This window comes from Suncus etruscus, chromosome 10 (genome assembly GCF_024139225.1).
Source record: "Suncus etruscus isolate mSunEtr1 chromosome 10, mSunEtr1.pri.cur, whole genome shotgun sequence".
NCBI lineage: Eukaryota > Metazoa > Chordata > Mammalia > Eulipotyphla > Soricidae > Suncus > Suncus etruscus.
Window position 1 is genome coordinate 29,886,789 of NC_064857.1, and position 20,468 is coordinate 29,907,256.

Below are 20,468 nucleotides of genomic sequence, written 5' to 3' on the forward strand. Positions count from 1 at the left end.
ACCTTGCCCGAATGATGTAACTGTGACACCAGCACTATGCCCATATGAATTATGATCAGGTTTAAAGAGACAAATACTGTCAGGCAAAGTAGGTCTACTGTTAGAAAAAAGCAACTTCATCACCAAGGGAAAAACCATTGGGAAAACCAATTGGGAACCATTGGGAAAAACCATCTTGCTTCCAATCAGCTCAGCTGCAATTACACTTAAGTTTAGGTTTGTTTAGAAATTAAAATGTAGTCGTTTTAGTGTTTTTCTTTTTGAACAAATAGGATCCAAAGTTGTTGTTAACCTTTATCCTTTTATAAGATAGATATTATGAGGTGAAACTGACAAGCTCACAATGTCTCCAGATGAGCAGGAAGTAGCTCCATCCCTAATCACTAACAGAGTTTACATTTTAAGAAAAATAGTTTAGTATTCATTTTTGTAGAATTCTGAATAATCCCCCTGCAATTTGTTGTAAACAGTTTCTTTGTGTTTAAAAATTTTCACTCTTTCAGGCTATTACGCTACATTCAACTTACAAAGATAGGAATTTAGTTCTGGTAAGGAAGAACTTTGCAAAGGCTACTTTTACTAAACCAAGTTTCTTTTTCTTTCAGTTTCTATGGCAATGGAGAACAGTGGCTAGAGTAAAAGAAATGCTGCTATCCTCCAGCCTGCCTCAATCAGACTGAATCAGTTTCTCTGATGAGATTTTGAAACAAATTCTCGACTGCCCTGTGCAGATCTGATGATGTCAATAGCTGCAGCCTTTTGGATCTGAACTACCTGAAACTTGATTGTCGGAGTAGAACAATACATGGATACAATTTCTGACCTAAAAACTATTTTATTTACAAAGATAAGATCTCCTATAACATCCTATAACCCCTATAAGATCTCTATAACATCCATAAAAGTGGTCTGCCCCTTTACAACAGACTCTGCCCTGAGTAGCCAAAGATAACTAACTCCAGAGGTTCAGAAAGAATTGGAGTGTTTTATGGGCCACCTCTAAAAGTCATATCTTACTCAGTTTATCCCTGGAGAGAAGGTTTGGCTATTAATTTTGCGACACCTCAATCACCAACAGCAGCCATTGTTTAATTATTCAGTCCATTAGAACTATTTATATTCGGGCCCGGAGAGAGAGCACAGCGGTGCTTGCCTTGCAAGCAGCCGATCCAGAACCTAAGGTGGTTGGTTCGAATCCCGGTGTCCCATATGGTCCCCCGTGCCTGCCAGGAGCTATTTCTGAGCAGACAGCCAGGAGTAACCCCTGAGCACCGCCGGGTGTGACCCCCCCCCCAAAAAAAAGAACTATTTATATTCATAATAAACAGCATCACACTGTTGTACCATACTTTGAATTAATAGCTGCGAACAAACACATGCTTTATTGGGATACGACCCTCATGCCATAATCCTGCCAATCCCTAATAAGGAAATTGATTCAATATTCCCACTCAATGAAGTTCTCTAAAGAGCTTCGGCTGACTTCCCTGGAGAACTTTCCTCACACTATCCAGCAGGAAAAACCTGGGACTTTTTTGGAAAGTCACTCTCTATTCCATTTTTTCACCTCTTCTATTCCAAACGTACCTGTAGTTTATATTCACAGTTCATCCTGAAGGAAAGGTGGGATCCTTAGCCTAACCCAACCACCACAACAACCACAGTATGCACCAATTACAACTCTGTACAACAAGTGAAACTTGCAATCTTTTATTTTTCATAGAAAAGCAATTGATTTTATTTCATGGTTTAAATATTTCTTAAAATGCAGATTAGGACAAGCTGTGCTTGGAAGGAGACATGAGATACATGCTTTTAACAGAATGTTCATCCTAGAATGTGACTTTTCCCAGAAGCTATTCACTTTTAGGCCTCTTGATATGGGCACATTCCATAGGAATGTTCCCAACAGAGACGGAAACAGATCTCAGAGCAGTTGGCAGTTTCTAAAAGAATAAACTGTTGGGATCGCCCGGGCCCTTGATGGGGGCCTGTCTCTCAGGTCAGTCATCCAGAGTGAAGTCAAACAGTTCAATATCTTTCCAGTCTCCTCCTCTTCCTTGCTGATCTGACACTGCCTTTAATCAGACTTGTCAGGAATATTAAGGATGGCTTCACTGGCCAAGACCTCCCTTCCAAACTGCAAAGGAAAACTCTTTTTAATTCCGTGGAAAAGTTTTGCTCCTTGGGTCATGCTCAACATAAAAACATGCAGCTCCTGGTTGTACAATCTGCTTAATGTCAGAATGCTCCGTGATTTCCAACAGCTCCATCTGTTGCTCCTGTGCCTGGGTAACATCTTTGATGTCATCAGTAGTGCAGCAACTGAGTGGCACGGGGATGACCTGAGCTGGAGATGATGGCTCTTAGAGTTCCTCTCAAAGAGAACACAGCGCTTCCCTCGGCTCTTAAAGAAGCGCTGCAGTGTAGTCTTGTACTTCCCACCCCCCCCCCCCACCTCTGCTGAAAGCTCCACTGACTGGTAGTGTCCACAGGGCAGGATGAAGACGCGGTCAACAGACAAGCCTCCTTTGGCCAGGGCAAGGTAGCAATGTGTGCCAATGTTGACCACCAAGTGCTTTTCCTCTTCAGGGAAAAACCAACAGGGACCTGAAGGCTGAGGAGGTTTGCAAGGCTGTTTTGAGTGAGGAGACTTGTTGTCCCTGCCGGTAGAGGAACGTGGAAACTTGCAACCTTAATTTATCTACTCTCACGTGTCAGGCCCAAGCAATATAGTACGTGATTCAGCCTACGTAGCTGGCCTTTTTCCAGAAATTGTCACTGTGTTCATAAATGCGCACAACTCGGTGGTTCAAGATCTGCTGCAACATCTACAGGCCATGTTACAAAAATGCTCAGAGCCTATCTTCAACACTCATATAAGATCTCATTCTGGGGCCGGAGAGATAACACAGCCAAGCCAGGACTGATGATGGTTCAAATCCCAAAATCCCATATGGTCCCCTGAGCCTGCCAGGAGATACTTCTGACCAAAAACTAATAAATAAATAAATAAATAAATAAATAAATAAATCTTATTCTGGTCTCCCTGGTCCAATGACTTTAGAAAATGAGTTAGCTAATCACTTGGCAATGACAATATTTACATCACCAGTATAAGAACACAAATGCCCATATTCTTGATGTACAATATCACATCCTACTAAGACAAGCCAGACATATCATTTTATTTGATCTATTTGTACTCCTCTAAACTGCAAATCTCATATGGCAGAAGCTAACCCTTGAGGTCTGAAGATGAATTATGGTAAATGAATATTACTCAAGTTAATTTCCTCCCAAATATATATCTACATGTAGTTATTGACACCTATTCTCATTTTATATAAGAAGTCCCAATGACCAGAAAAGCTAAATCAATCTACACAAGTAGAATTTTCAACATTTACTATCTCATGTGTCAGGCCCCTTTTATTACAATGCTTGTGACTTCATTTTAGCTAATGTGTGTCTACATCTTAGATTCTGGACCTTTTCTGAGACTGAGTAGTTTGTACTATTTCAAGTCTATAATTCTGCCCCATCATTTAACCTCACAGGAGACCAAGAGGTAATGAACTCAGGTATATGGTTCAATAAATAATCTAAAGGGTGCTAAATAAGTACTGTATGTTATTCTTAGCAACTTAAGAAATGGTAACTTTCTCATATTTTGAAAGTAACACAACCATTTTTTTCTATAAAAATCCACACAAGGAGCAATATTTAATTGTAATTAATATTACTCTTATACCAAGTTTCTCCTCTGCTTGGGTGTTTATTTCTCTACTTTTCAATAAACTTTTATATTTTCTAACTCTGAGCTTTTATTACTCAATATTTTCAGTCTTGAACTGAGATCAATGTCAGAAACCCACCATCACGGCTCCTGCCTCATCCCATCTCAGGACAGCTTGTTATTCCTAAACCCAATTTTTCTTAAATCCATTTCCTTAAACAGTTGATACAATTTTAAATATACAATGTTCTAACACCACACCCTTCACCAAAAGTCATCTTTTCAGCATTCTCTCAATATTATCACCACACCCCAACTCCACCACAGTGATTGTTTTGTAGTAGTTAGTTTTGTAGACCTGTTCACTGGTTTTGTTGATTTTGGCCAGTTGTTGTTGCCTTCCCATATTTCCTTATATATCATATATGGAAGATCATTCCTGGATCTGTCTCTCTGCTGACTAAATCTACTTATCAGACACTCCCCATATCCATTCCCTTAGCTTCATCTTTTTTTATTGCTGACTGATTTTCCATTGTGTATACTTTATCTACTCATTTGTTCTTGGACACTTGGGTTGTTTCCAGATTTGAGCTATTATGATTAGTGCTTCAATGCATGTAACACAAGTGTCTTTTCAGAATAGAGTTTTAGGATGCTTGGAGTAGACAGCATGAAGCAGAGTTGCTTGATTATGAATACTCAGTTCCATAAACCCATCTTTGTAAAGCAGCAACTTCATTTATTACTTTTAATTATTTTAATAATTTTAAATGATAACTCTAGGTTTGATTAGATACAGAAATATAGAAAAAGATGTGATAGTCATCCCTCATAGTAAAATAAGTTCTCAATATAATTTAGGTACTAAGTGAGGAGTGGGAGGAAATTACTTGTCATAATTATTCTAGTGTCCAGGAATGGCAGACTTGAGCTGCATTTAAAAAAAAAAGGATCAATTGAAAGATTTATCATAGGAAAAGCTCTCTACATAGCTTTAATAGAATACCAATAAATATTCTATTGGAATTGTTCATAGAACTAGAAAAACCTATTTCTGAAATGCATGTGAAACTATAAAAGACAACAAAAAATCTTAAAAAAATAAAATAGAAGGTATCAAACTTCCCAGTTTTAAGCAATACAATAATACTATAGTAATCAAAACAGTATGGTGCTGGTATTAAAAGAGACAAATGAATGAAATGAAATTGAGTCTAGAAATAAAGTCAAATATGTGTTATTAAGAAGTACTTTATAAGGGAGTCAAAAATGCTGAATGAGGAAAAGGTCTATTCAAAAAGGTCCCAGGAATGTTGAAATTTTTACAATAGAAGACTAAAATTAGATTTCTATCTTCTACAATTTACAAAAGTTAACTCAAAATGGAGGAGCTCTTAAACATATCCTGAAAACAGTAAACTTCTAGGAGAAAACAGAAAAGCTCTGACAATGACATTTTGTCTCTGAAAGAGCACAAGCAACAAAAATAAAAATAAAGGGGAGTATGCCCTAAAATCTGTGCAAAATACAAGATCTCTAATTGCAGAAGACTGACTACAACAACCATAACTGAGCACAACTTTTCCTGGGACCATAAAGAAAGACTTCACCCTAGGCTTCGTCCTAGGATCTGTGCAAAAAACAAGATCTGTAATTACAAAAGACTGAATTTGACAACTGCAACTGTACAGAACTTCTCCTGGGACCATAAAGAAAAACCTTGGAGTTGGACTACCAACATGCCTGGAACTTGTAGTAGGTCTTATGACAGTATGCTTCATGGGTGTAGACACACAGTATCCCTTAGGCCAAGGAAATTTCCTTTCTAATTTCCCCAATATTTACTGCACCTATGAAAATAAAAAAAATATTGCCACATCTGCCCCCACTTTAAATTTATATCTTCTAGATAGGGGCTCCCACCTTTTTCATAGAACCTTAGAACTTGAATCATTTTGTTTGGTCTCATATTTCTATAACTTTTTATAAATTGAGAAAAGAAAAGAAAATGGATGGGACCCAGGGCCAAGTGGTCTCAGCAGCATTGAGTAAAAACAAAAAATAAAGGTCAAAACTAAATACCCAAGTCAAAGTCAGAAACCATAGAATCACAAAATGGATCTGTTACACTAGTAGTCCAGTGGGTGAAAATATGAGATACATGCTGGGAACTATGGTGGAGAGAGGTCAGTACTGGTGGTAGAAATGGCCCTAATTCACTGTCACTATATGCTTGAAATACAACTCTGAAAGATTTGTAAATTACAATGATCTCAAAAAAATTTTTAAAAAGAAAAATAAAAAATATTTAAATTAAGAAAAAGAAAGATTTACTGTAGGATAAAGATTTGCAAATAACCTAAAAGATAACCTGACTTAACCTCATATAGTCTTCTTTTCAGTGGAAGATTTTAGAATTCAGGAAATAAATTAGTGCTTGATAGAGTCTAATTTCAATTTACCTTGTGAGCTTGAATCATCACCTTACCTTGTAAATATTTACAATTCTTCTAATAGCTATGTATTCCCCTGATATTTACATTTTATTCATAAGCAGTCTTTGTTATGACCTGTAATTGCTAATAAAGATGGGTAAAAGCCAACACAGACTGGGGTTGCCATATCACTATGGAAATGACACTTTTTCCTTCCCCTTGTGAAAATAATATTTGCTTCACTTTGATCTACTCTGTAGCAACTCACTTCATCAGAAATGGAAGTTGATTTCCAGAACATTCTATGTGAAACTGAATAAAATATAAGTCCTCTGTGGCCTTGTGAACCAGTATATTTGGTACTTTGTCAACAAGGGGCATGGAGAATCATATACTGATGTATGAAACTGGTTTAGTTTGATCTTACAGTTACCTGAGAAGAACCAGTTCTTTTGTCTGATTTCTCACTCAGAAAACCAGCATTTTGTTAGATTTCTCTGGGAAACCATTTCTTTGGAAAATCTTAATCTTGTTTTTACCTAATTTCAAAGTCAGTATAAATAATAACCAATATTTAAATAATATTAATTATTTAAGTGATAACTAATATTGAGATTTTTTTCAATACTCAAGAATCTTATTCTGTAAATGATAAAACTGGTACAGAGTTTTCCTTTTCTTGTTTCCTAAATCTATCTTTTGTTTGTTTTTGGGTCACACCCAGCAGCGCTCAGGGGTTACTTCTGGCTCTACGTTCAGAAATCACTCCTGGCAGGCTCGGGGGACCATATGGGGTGCTGGAATTTGAACCACTATCCTTCTGCATGCAAGGCAAACACTCTACCTCCTTGCTATCTCTCTGACCCCCTTTTTTTTGTTTCCTAAATCTTTCTATCTTAAAAATCTCGCAGCCAGGGGCCAGAGCCGTAGCACAGCGTAGGGCATTTGCCTTGCACACAGCCGATCTAAAGGAGCAATTTCTGAGAGAATAGCCATGAGTAACCCTTGAGAGTCACAGGGTGTGGCCCAAATGGGCAGCCATACTGCATCACAGAGTTTAGTGACTACTTCAAGATAAACATCAGAGGAAATTTCTTGGTTTTAAGGAGTAATCAGAGGACCCAAGCATCAAGTATTTAGCCAGTAGCACCTCTTATGCCTGTCAAGTCAATTAGGGTAGAGTTGAACAGCAAAATGCAAACAAAGAAACAACAAATAAACCAAAAAATAAAGAAAGAAAAACATGCTTCTACTAGTTGAGAACTGATGGTGCTACAACAGGGGAGCCTTGCATACCCAAAATTGTGACTAGCAGTGATCATGTATATGTCTAGTGCATTATCCAGTGAATTCATAGAGTGAATTGCATCATCAGTGGCTTAAAAACTTATGAGAATGATTTGGGTCCTGTGGAACTTTGCTAAGGGAGACAGAAAGACTTGGATGGTGGAGACTTTGCAGAACACACACGTTCTTTTTTTTTTAAATATCTTTATTTAAACACCTTGATTACAAACATGATTGTGGTTGGGTTTCAGTCATGTAAAGAACAGCCCCCTTCACCAGTGCAACATTCTCATCGTTACTTGAAAGGTGCTAGAATGTGAATGTGGATCTTCGATCTTTGATTTCAATAGCCTACCATTTTCCCAGTTGTCCTACCATTCAGTAATGACTAGTACTGTAGCTGCTTCCTAACTCATAATTTCAATTGGTGCAGAGACACTATTTAAATTAGGTAAGAGGATTGGGGGAAGAAAAAGAAGAGAAAGATAATGAGATGAGAGAGATAGAAAAAGAGAGAGAAAGGGAGAGAGAAAGAGGGGAGCATGTCTCTTTTAAAGTTGGGTAAGTTCATAAAAGATAAGAATTGTCTTTTATACATGCCTATCTTTTAAAACTCTGAGCCTTTAAAAGTTTATCTGAATTTATAAACACTAACTAAAATTTTCAGACTTTAGGCAGGGGAGAGTAGGAAAAAAAACTGTTATCCTTATGCAAATACTGATAGGGTTGATAGGACCCAGTAATGAGAAAAATTAGGCTAAAGGAGTTTCAGACTTCAAGATCCTCAGTATTATGTGCTTCTAATATTAAAGGCAGATTTATTCTTTAATGTAAACTCTAGATAAGATTTATACCAAAATTTTACTCTACAATAAGATACTTTTAACTTAAGCTAGATAAGTGCTTTTCTAACACCAAATGGCAGTATAATTTTGGACTTGTAAAAATTCAGAAGATACCTGTCTACTCATAATAGGGCCCATTCATTGTGCTTTTCTACAAAGGGCCTTTGATGAAATGATCTCATTTTTCTTTACAAAATTTCAATGAGTCATGAACTTTCGTACATGATGGTTCAATATAGCAGAAGTCTTTCTCTTGTCATTCCTCCTCAAAGCTGTCCTTGCAGGCAGTTGGAGACTTCAATTTATCATTTATCATAAGGTAACTTATGAAGTATGGTTTTACTAATGTAGTAAAGATGTTTCATTCACAGAAATATCTTATGACAGATATCTATATATAGACATAGGAAAGACTAATATTGGTATATGAAGGTTTATTTGTATATGAAGGTTTATTTCCAAAGAAATAATCTAAAAAGATTGCTTATTTCTTCCCTAACTCTATACCTGCTCTTAAGAGTCCACTACCCTTTATTCTTTCTTTAAAGTCCAATCCTACAATTTTTCCTAGTATTTACATGAAGGCCATAGTTTTGGATCTTCAGTCAGAACCATGTAGACCAAAGCCAGTATCTGACCCAACTGAGTTCATTAGGTCTTTGCTTCAGAAATTTGGAAGTAGAACATGGCAAAACTGGAGAGTTAACATAAAACAAAAATAGTTACCCTTTTCTATCCCTCTCCACCTTTCTGGAACCATGAGATATACTTCTTTCAGAAGCTCCAAAGTAGTTTCAACAAAGCAATCTTGGTGGCAAACAACCTAAATCCATCAACAAAGAGCTGATTATATTATGGGGCATCTGTGCTATAAAATAGTACACTGCAATATAAAAGAATGAAGCTTTTAATGAATCGATCATTCCTTAAAATGATCTCTGTGCCAAAATTGCAAAGTAGAGAATTGGAGTAATGGTATGCCACCCATTTGAATATAACATATATTTAGACAAGATTCACACTTGATGTAATTACTAATGTTCACCAAATTGGTGAAGCTATTCTGAGAAAAATGTGGAAAGTATTGCATTATATATATGTATATATATAATTACAGTAATTAAATGGAATGGCCCTAGAATAAAGATAGACTCTCAGAAAAATATAATCAAGAACCCAGAGAAAACCCACATATTTATGGACAGTAAATCTATGTCAAAGGAGCTAGGTGCATAGAAGATATATTCAATAAATGACACTGGGAAAAGTCAGTAGCCACATGCAAAAGAAAAAAAAGAAGAAGAAAAGCACAAAACACACACAAGTTAATTCAAAGTTGATTTAAGACCAGGGCTAGTAAAATCCACTGAAGAAAACATAGGCAAAACTCTACAGAATATGGACTTCATGGATGTTTTCACTGATTTGACTCCATTGGCTCATACATATATTCAACAAAACAAAATATAAAAGCCAAACAAATAGGATTGCCTCAAATTTAAAAAAGATTTTACATAGCAGAAACAAAACAAAACATGTGATCTGAAATAAAGACACTCTCTTAAATAGGAGAAAATATTTTCATACAATACAACAGATAAAGAGTTATAAGGTCAAAATATTTAAAGCTTTTACAAAGTTCAATAGCAAATAACTAATAACCCCATTAAAAAATAGGAGTGCTAAACAAGTACTTCTATAAAGAAGGATATATAAACATCCATATGTATCTTAAGTGTTCATTTACACTTTTTATTAGAGAAATGCACATCAAAATGACAAATGGTTATATATGATATATACATACACACACATATATATGGGGATAAAAGTGTTGGCAGAAATACTGTGAAAAAGAAAACTCTAGTTCTCTGTTATTGGGAATGTCCTCTGGAAAAGCCTTTTGTAAAACAGTCAGACTTCTCAAAAAGTAAGAATAACACTTTCATAAGAACGAGTGATCCTATTACCATCTATCCTGCAAACACTGATCCAAAAAAGATTGATTTAGAAAAGATACAAGTACATTTAAGTTCTCTGCCACGCTTAGTAGAATAGCAAGAACATGGAAAAAATTCAAAAGTCCAATGACAAATGAACACATTAAAAAAGCTATGTTTACATGCTCAACAGAATACTATACAGTTGTAAGAAAAGATGAAAACTTGTAGTTCACTGTAATGTAGAAGAACGGGAGGGTATCAAGTTAAGCAAAATAAGTCAGAGCAAAAAGTACAAAACTTATATGATCCCATTTATCTATGGTGATCAGAGAAACAAAACAGAGAAATAGATGCTACCAATTAATGACAAACCAATGGCTTGGATTACAAAACCCAGATTATCAAGTAGAGTGAGACAAGAAGCATGAAAAAAACGAGGTGAACTAAATATAATAAGGATATTGGTGAAGGACGCTGGTGTTTTGGTGGTGGTGAGTTGTGGTTACTATATACATCAAAATCATAAATGTTAATTCTTTTGCTAGCATGTGACCTAAACTATAATAATTAAATTAAAAAATTAAATATGTAATTACTAATGTAAAGGCCCAAATCATGTTTTATCAATTATTTGTTTTCACTGCCTTTGGGGAGAAGTTAGCCACACCCAATGGTGCTTAGGGGTTACTCCTGGCTCTGTACTTAGGAATCATTCACTCCTGGTAGAGCTTGGGGAACCATATAGAATGCTGGGGATAGAACCCTTTGCAATCACATCCAAGGGAAGCACCTTACCCACTGTACTATAAATTCAGTCCATGTTTTCAATGCTTTTTATTCCTGTTTCCCTTTTTTTTAATATTCCTGAGGATTGTTTAACATTTTAAAGAATTTTATCTTGATTTATTTTAATATTATGAAGCATATTATTTTATAGTCTTGGTGGTTGGGTTATAAATAAAACTTCTTGAAGCCTACTTCTAGCAACATTATGGCAATGTAAGTGAAGAAACTTTTCTCCTATTTAGGTCTCCTTATTATCCAATTTTAAATATTGAAAATTGATGGTATTGTAACTTATTTTTTAACAATCATGAGATATAATATTGGGAGCTTGCTCATCAGAAAGATAATATATTGAAGTTACCCATATTCTGCTTTCTCACTGTTTTGTAGTGATCCAAATTTCTGTTTTGGGGATTGTTTGCCAACCAATATGCAGGATGCCAGGGTCCTCTCCAAGTGATTCTAGACCAACCTTGCAGTATATTCAATATTAGGGCCAAAGATAAGATGGTACTCGAGTTCTGAAGTACCAGGAACAATCAGATCCACCTCAGTGGTACTTGGGAGTCACCAGAGCCATACCAAATGGTGCTCAGGGAACCAGGAATTAAGCTAGGGTTAGGTTCCTGCACTTGCACTTTTTCTGTTTTCCTTCCTTCCTTCCTTCCTTCCTTCCTTCCTTCCTTCCTTCCTTCCTTCCTTCCTTCCTTCCTTCCTTTTCATTCCTTCCTTCCTTCCTTTTCCTTCCTTCCTTCCTTCCTTTTCCTTCCTTCCTTCCTTCCTTTTCCTTCCTTTTCCTTCCTTCCTTCTTTCCTTCCTTCCTTCCTTCTTCCTTCCTCCCTTTCTCCCTCCCTCCCTCCCTTCCTCCCTCTCTTCAGTCCTTCCTCCCTTCCTTCCTCCAGTCCTTCTTCCCTTCCTCCCTCCCTCCCTCCTCCATACTTCCTTTCTTCTTTCCTTCTTTCCTTCCTTCCTTCCTCCTTCCTTCCTTTCTTTTCTTTATTTCTTTGTTTTTCTTTCTTTTTAATAAAATCTTTACATAAGCACTGTGATTACAAAAGGCATGGTTGTAGTTGGGTTTCAGTCATAGACAGAATACGACCCTTCACTAGTACAACATTTTCACCACCAATGCCCCCCCCCTCCCAGCCCCTGCCTGTATTCAAGACAGGCATTCTACTTCTCTCACTCATTAACATTGTCATGATAGTGTTAGTGTAGTTATTTCCCTAACTGAACTCACCACTCTTTGTGGTGAGCTTCATATTTTGATCGACTCACAATATAAAGACCATTACTTATTTACTTTATTTTGAAAAATACCCTCTAGGAGCTGGAGAGATAGCACAGTGGTAGGGCGTTTGCCTTGCACACGGCTGATCCAGGATGTGGTTTGATTTCTGGCATCCCATGTGGTCTCCTGAACCTGCTAGAAGCGATTTCTGAGCAGAGAGCCAGGAGTAACCCCTGTATGACACCGGGCGTGACCCCCCCTCAAATAAAAAGAAAAATACCCTCTACTCTTTCCTTAAGTATATACTTGTTTTAATCAGGCGTATGTATGTCCTAATAAAAAATATACAAGAAAGAAATCTAACTATGCTTATATTTAAAAGTACAATAAAAATATAAACAGAGAAGCCAGAGATATAGCATGGAGGTAGGGTGTTTGCCTTGCATGTAGAAAGACGGTGTTTCAAATCCCGGCATCCCATATGGTCCCCCGAGCCTGCCAGGAGTGATTTCTGAGCATAGAGCCAGGAAGAACCCTTGAACGCTGCTGGAATTGACCCAAAAGCCAAAAATATATATATATATATATATATAGAGAGAGAGAGAGAGAGAGAGAGAGAGAGAGAGAGACAGAGACAGAGACAGAGAGACAGAGACAGAGAGACAGAAAGAGACAGAGAGAGACAGAGAGAGACAGAGATAGAGAGAGGGAGAGAAAAGTGTATAAATTTATTAGTTGGTAATTATATAAATATCACTGACTTTTAATTTACTACATTGTGTCTGATTTGAACTGGATCTCTGAATAAAAGAATAATACTCTCAATGGATTTTCATCCTGATGGATTTTAAATTACCTACAGAATACAAATGTGTAATTTAGATGGAGGTGGATGATTTTGGCAGCATGCTAGTACCTTAATTAACTACAAAAATAATTATTTGTATGTCATTAAAACAAAATTAATAGCAAGAAACTGATTACATGAAAATCCAAGATTATGATTATTAAAGTTGTAAATAGCTAAACATAATTAGAGTCTTCATTAGGATGACCTGAAATTCTAGTTTACAAAATTAATAAAGGTGATTAGAAGTCACATTTGTTAAGCAAAGTGGAAAACTTACAAGGTAGCTACAATTCACTTCCCCCACAATTTTTTGAAGGATCTTTGTTTTAATCTTACAATGTAATTGTATTTGTTCACAAATCTGAACCCTAGAATATCTCAACCAGAAGCTTATCCAGGTTATAGAGATAGTTTAGAGATAAAATCTTGCCTTGCATACTGCTAATACCCATTCTATCCCTAGAAATGTGTAGATCCCCCAGACACAATCAGGCTCCTGTGCACAGAGCCAGGAGTAAGCCCTGCCCTGCCCAACTCCCTTCCCAATAACTTTTTGTAAATATAAATAACAGGATAATTAACTTTGATACAATTTATTTTTTTCACAGAATTTTTAGAACCATGTAATTTTTATTATTATTTTCTCTTCAACTTGAGCTTCTTCGAAATCTTTCATGTCCCAGAATTTATTATATGGTGAAGAGTTCATTCCAAAGCTAAGGAATGTCTCACATTAGGTAAAAAAAAATGGAGTGTTTAATAAATTTTGGTAGGGCAGAGATTTGGGAAAAATCATATCTATAGTACTACCTTCACAAAGTCTTTTTCACAGACTTTAAATATGTCAACAATATAAAGCAAGTCATAAATGTATTAGAAGATATGGGTCAATGCCTTCATTCTTAATTGACAATTTTACATTTAATATATAAAAACAAAACATGAAGAAATAAAGAATAAATTATGCTATTTATCATATTTCAAAAAAAACAGCTTAAGTCTTAAGATTTTAATTCAAGCCAACTAAAAACTGATTAAAATCTAAAATTATATTTATTTTTATTAATTTCTTTACTTAAGCACCATGGTTACAAAAATGTTCATTGTTGGGTTTCAATTATATAATGTACACAATCCTACACTAGTGTCTCCTGTTTCCCTCTCACACCCAGTCCCCACCCCGACCTGTCCCTAGGGCAGGTAACTTGCTTCTTTCTTTCAGTCATATCTCTCTCTCTCTCTCTCTCTCTCTCTCTCCCTGTCTCTCTCTCTCTCTCTCTGTCTCTCTCTCTCTTTCACTTTATCTTTCTTTTTTTCCTGACACTGTGGTTTGCACTACTATTAATAGAAGGGTATCTTGCATATCACTTTCTCCACTTCCAGCACCGAGTTTATTGTCCAAAGTGATTAATTCCAATTATCATTGTCCTTCTCTGCTCTAACTGTATTCACCCTCATTGCCCTTTGTGGTGAGCTTCTTGCCCTGGGTTGGGCCTCTGGAACCCTTATCTTTATTGTGACCATGCTATCTTTTGTTTTTCTTATATTCTGCAAATGATGAGATTATTTTATGTCTACCCCCTTCCCTCTGACTCATTTTACTAAGCATAATAATCTCTATGTCCATCCATGTATAAAAAAATTTTTATTACTTCATTTTTCCTAATGGCTGCATAGTATTCCATTGTGTAAATATACCACAGTTTCTTTAGCCATTTATCTGTTGTTTGGCAACTGGGTTGTTTCCAGATTCTGACAACTGAATATAGTGCTGTGCTTAACATAGAAGTGCATTAACATAGAGGGCATTTTATATTATATTTTTGGGGTATATCCCTAGGAGTGGTATTGCTGGATTATAAGAAAGCTCAATTTCTAGATTTTTGAGGAATGTCCATATTTTTTTTTCCCAAAAAGTTTGAACCAGTCTGAATTTCCACCAGCAGTAAATGAGCTCCTTTCTCTTGGCATCCATGCCAGCACTGATCTTAGTTTTTTGTGATGTGTGCCAGTCTCTGTGGTATGAGATGATACTATGTTGTTATTCTGATTTGCAACTCCCTGATAACTAGTGATGTGGAACATTTTTTCTTGTTCCTTTTGTCCATCTATATTTCTTCTTTGAGAAAATGTTTGTTTATTTCTTTACCGCCCCACTTTCTTTTTTGGTTTTTGGGTCACACCCAGCCACATTCAGGGGTTACTCCTGGCTCTGCACTCAGAAATCACTCCTGGCAGGCTCAGGGGACCATATGGGATGCTGAAAATTGAATCGGAGTCAGTCCAGGATTGGCAACGTAAAAGACAAATGTCCTATCGCTGTGCTACCGCTCTGGCCCCTTCTTCCCATTTTTTGATGGGGTTAGATGTTATATTTTAACAAAATTCTCTCTAAAAACATTTTTTCCTCATTAAGATAGTACAGTGGGTAAGGAACTTGATTTGCACACAGCTAATCCAGTTTAGTTCTAGCACTCTATATAGTCCCTCAAGACTACCAGGAAAGATCCCTAAATGGATAGTCAAGAGTAAAACCTGCATACAGCTCCATGTGGACCCCAAACCAAAACAAACAAATAGAGAAAATAATTTAAAATATGCATAATCATTTATGTATAAGAATATTCATAAAACATAAGGCAAAGGGCAGAGAGGTATTACGAAGGTAAGGTGCTGCTTTGCATATGGCTGACCCAGTTTTATCCCCAGCACTAAATATGATTCCCTGAACACTGCAGGAAGTGACTCCTTTCAGTTTTTCTTTTAAGGCTGGTTTTGAGTCTGTAAAGTTTTTGAGCTGTTGTTTATCTGTGAAGCCATGTATACTTCCTTCAAACCTGAAAGTGAGTTTTGCTGGGTGCAGTATTCTTGGCAAAGCATTTAGTTCATTGAGTTTTGTCACTATATCCCACCACTGCCTTCTGGCCTTGAGTGTTTCTGGTGACAGGTCTGCTGTAAATTTCAAGGATGCTCCCTGGAATGTAATTTCCCTTTTTGATCTTGCTGCTTGCAGTATTTTATCTCTATCTGTGGGGTTCATCATTGTAACTAGGATGTGTCTTGGGGTGTTTCTCCTGGGGTCTTTTTTAGCTGGTACTCTTTGGGCATGCAGGATTTGGTCACATGTTTTCTTTAGCTCTGGTAGTTTCTCTGTGATGATGTTCTTGACTTTTGATTCTTCCTGGAGATTTTCTTCTTGGGTCTCTGGGACTCCAATGATTCTAAAGTTGTTTCTGTTGAGACTTCTATTTTCATCTGCTCATATTCTTTAAGTAATTTTTCCATTTTTCTGATCATTTGATTTAAGGCTTTTTTCCAATCTCTTCTGCTGTGTAAAGTTATGCATCGCATCTTCCAGCGCACTAATTTTATCTTCAGCTACTTTTAACCTGTTGGAAAGCTCATCCATTATGTTCTTCAATTCATCTACTGAGTTTTTTCAGACCTGTTATTTGACCTGATATTTCAGTTTGGAGTTTTCTGATTTCTATCTTCATATTCTCTTGATTTTTATTAGTGTTCTGATCTATACTTTCTTTGAGTTCTGTGAGCATCCTCCATATTTCTTCTCTAAACTCCATTTCTGAAAGACTGCTTAGGTGGTTGGCCATTGTTGGGTCATCAGCGTTTCCATCTTCATATTTCATATTTCCATATTCATTCTCTGCGTAGTTTCCCTATTGTCATGCTTATGCTGTGAGTTTTCTACGTGTTGTGGTGGTATTCATTGGCTAGGTGGAATGCACAGCCATGAAACAAAGCGCTTCTCTGCTTCGACCCCTTATAGGTGGGCTTAAGGGGGCCAGCAGAGTCAGCTTTATCTACAACTCTGGCCCGGAAACACTCACCTCAGCCGAGGCAAGCCGTCAGGGGATGAATGCCAGAGAAGATCAAAGTTCCCAGGTTGAAGCAAGCCAGGGGAAGCCCCAAAATGTCTGCCGAGCTTAAGGGGCCCAGCAGAGTCTGTCTTATCCACAACTCCGGCCCAGAAAGACACATAGGAAGTGACTCCTATGAACAAGGCTAGAAAAAATTTCTGAGCCCCACTAGGTGTGACCTCAAATCCTCCCTATTTCTCTATGAGGAAAATTAGAACATACAAAATAAAAAGTAGCTCAAAAAGAAACCATAGAAAAGCCATGTACTAAAAAAAAAAAAAAGAAAAAGAAAGGAAGAAAAGCCATGTACTAGTCATAAAAAATTAGATTATTTTATAACACCAAGGTATTTTCATCATAGGCCATTGTTATAAATGAAAAATGTGTTAATTAAAATTGGTTTTAAATATTTAGAGAAAAAATGAGACTGAAAGGAAGCAAAATGGAAATTATTCTTAAAAGGTAAAATTATAAATAAATGCTATTGTTCATTAATTTTCAAATTTCTATAAAATACATCTTTTGTCAATATTTAAATTCTTTGTAGCTTAAATCTTTATTTAAAACCCCCTTCAAATAGCTAAGTTGAAATGACATCAGATATAAAAGCAAAAAGACATTAATTAAATCATAACTCCTACAGTGATATCTCACACACACTGTTGTACTTTTATGGCATCTGAAAATAATTCTTTCATAAACTCAGTGATGTACCTTATTCCTAACTCTATCACAGAATAAAGTATCTAAAGTTCAAAACTTCCTTTACCTGGTCTTGGTGAGAAGCTCATAAGAAGCTTCTTACAATTAAATAATTGTAAGCACATGCCAATTGCAAAGTAACTATCAGTATTGGGATTGTCATCATTGTCACTTCCTTACCTGTAGGTTTTTCTAATTTCTTCAGTTGATGCTCCTTTAGACAGACCAAGAATTTCATACAAAGCTTCTCCAGATGTTGACAAAGCCCGCTGTCTTTGGTTAGGTATGTTACAAGCCATTTTCTCAAACTACACAACCAAAAGGGAGAAAGAGTAATGAAGATAATTCCTACTGGGCCTGACATTCTGAAATGAGAGACAGTTCATTTTTACCTTTTGCAAAAATCATCATCTGAAGTACATTTTGGGGTCATTTACTAACGGAGAGAGGCAAATATTTAAGAGAGTGAAAATCGGATATTAAAGGCTATGGGTAGCTATAGAAATGGATTATCACTGTGGCTAAATAGCAGCAAAATACTATTTAAATAAAGTTAATTCAGAATTATTGGGAATCAATCCTCACACTTCAGATATTTTTTTGCATGTGTAGATTTTTTTTCAATTGGTATTTGCTTACTTTTGTATGCTCTCCAAACCCAGCCATAAATGAAAATTATCAATATATTTATATTCTTTTAAAAATTTGGCTACATTTTATTGTGCTCAGGGGTTTATTCCTGGCTCTGCACTCAGGATTTACTCCTTGGCGGGCTCAGAGATCTTATGGGATGCTGGGATCAAGCCCATGTCAGCTGCAAGGCAAAAACTTTACCCATTCTGCTATCGCCAGCCCATTATTATTATTATTATTATTTTTACTCCATTGGTCTAGTCATTGCTAGAACAAGTTTTTTTTTAATTAAAAATTTTTTAAAACAAGGCAAATCACATACTTTTAAAAAGTCTCAAAAATATTCCTGGTTTCTTCTAGTTGGAATTTCTCTGTAATTGTGGAATATGAGTGTCCCATAATGCCCATTGATCTTCTTTGCCTGAAGTAGAAGCTTTACTTTCTTTTATAAAAAGATATGTTATATTTCATTTTGGTACCTCAAAGCTTCTTTTTTAAAAAGTGATTTTATTTTGGTCACCATGACTTACAATACTATTAATGACAGCATTTCATGCATACAATGTCCCAACAAAACAATCTCCACAGGAATGCTCACCTTTCTCCACCATTTCTCAAGTAGTTATTTCTCCTGTCTTATTCAGAAAGACCTGGGTTACCCTGTTATTTCCCCTGTCTTATTCAGAAAGACCTGGGTTACCCTAAGTTAGAAGTCATTTGTCTACTCTTCTGTTCTTGGGGATCTTTGCAAAGCAAGAACATCTAAGGGCAAGATTTGGGAATAGCTTATGGTTTACTCTAAACAAAGTAAAGGCACAAATTCGATCCCTGATGCCTCAACGTAGATTGAGCACAATTCCTGCAATAAAAGTGAATCCAATAATGCAATGAGCATAGTGCTTGCCTGGCATACAACTGGTCCAGGTTTGATCCCCAGCATCCTATAAGGTTCCCTGAGCATTGCTAAATGTGATTCCTGGGTCAGGAACATGCCCTGAATATTATCAGGTGTGACCCCAAAACCAAAAACCAGTCAATAGATAAAAAATTTTAGAAAGTAAATGCTGATCACAGCATAATTAGGTACATGGATCCACACCTGGTAGAAAAGGTGGTTAAAGAAGGCAGACCTAAATATGTGAAATTGAGTGTTTTTGGTTCTAATGAATCAAAATAAGAACAATGTATAAAATCTTAACAATAAACAATAATCCCTACTGGTGAAGGAATTGGTATTGGAATATTGTACAGCTGAAACTCAATCACAATACCTTTATAACTTTGTAACTCATGCTAATTCAATAAAAATATGAACAAATAATCCCAAAATGGAGAGAAAAGATACTTTCTTAAAGACAAAGGGATGGAGCCTGAGCGAGAGCAATAACACAGCGGTAGGACAGTTGCCTTGCATGCAGCTGACCCAGAATAGACCTGGGTTCAATCCCCAGCATCCCATGTGGTCCCCCAAAACCAGGGGTGATTTCTGAGCACATAGCCAGGAGTAATCCCTGAGTGTCACCTGTGGCCCCAAAACAAAACAAAACAAAAAGACAAAGGAATGGCCAGTATGAATATAAAAAAGTGTTCAGCATCATTTATTACCAGGAAAATACAAATTATCATCAAGGAGAATGGCTTAGAAGAGACAAGCCAGTTTTTGCAGGGATATGGTAAATAAGAAACACTCATTTGGTGGGAATTTGGACTGATTCAAGCCTATATGGAAAACCACAGATGGAGACCTACTTATAACTATAGAGTTTTTATATGACCCAGCAATTCCACTTTATGGCATCTATCTCTCCAAAACAAAAATATTAACTCAAAGTATGTGTATGTAGCTATATTCATTGTAGCACTTAGTACACTAGCCAGAATATGGAAGCAACCCATGTGTCTAGTGATGTAATAGTACATAAAGAAGCTGTGATATCACACACACACACACACACACACACACACACACACACACAGTGGAATACTATTCAGCTGTAAGAAAAGATGAAATCATGTAGTTTTTGGTACTGTGGATGGAACTGGAGGGCCTCATGTTAAGTGAAATGTAAGGAGGAGAAAGTCAAATAGCAAATGATCTCACTCATCTGTGGTATCTAGAGGTAAAAATGGGGAGGA

At 36.5% G+C, this 20,468-nt stretch overlaps 1 protein-coding gene and 1 pseudogene across 1 annotated transcript in view; both read right to left on the bottom strand.

Annotated features, from left to right (window-relative positions):
- DNAJC5B (DnaJ heat shock protein family (Hsp40) member C5 beta) overlaps positions 1–17,998 on the bottom strand; it is a 40,081-nt gene extending 22,083 nt beyond the window's left edge. Inside the window, exon 1 of the mRNA XM_049781847.1 lies at positions 17,880–17,998. Within this exon, the coding sequence (XP_049637804.1) occupies positions 17,880–17,998 (119 nt within the window). The remainder of the gene's footprint in view (positions 1–17,879) is intronic.
- LOC126020391 (CWF19-like protein 1) lies at positions 2,004–11,756 on the bottom strand (annotated as a pseudogene).
- Positions 17,999–20,468: the final 2,470 nt, after the last annotated feature.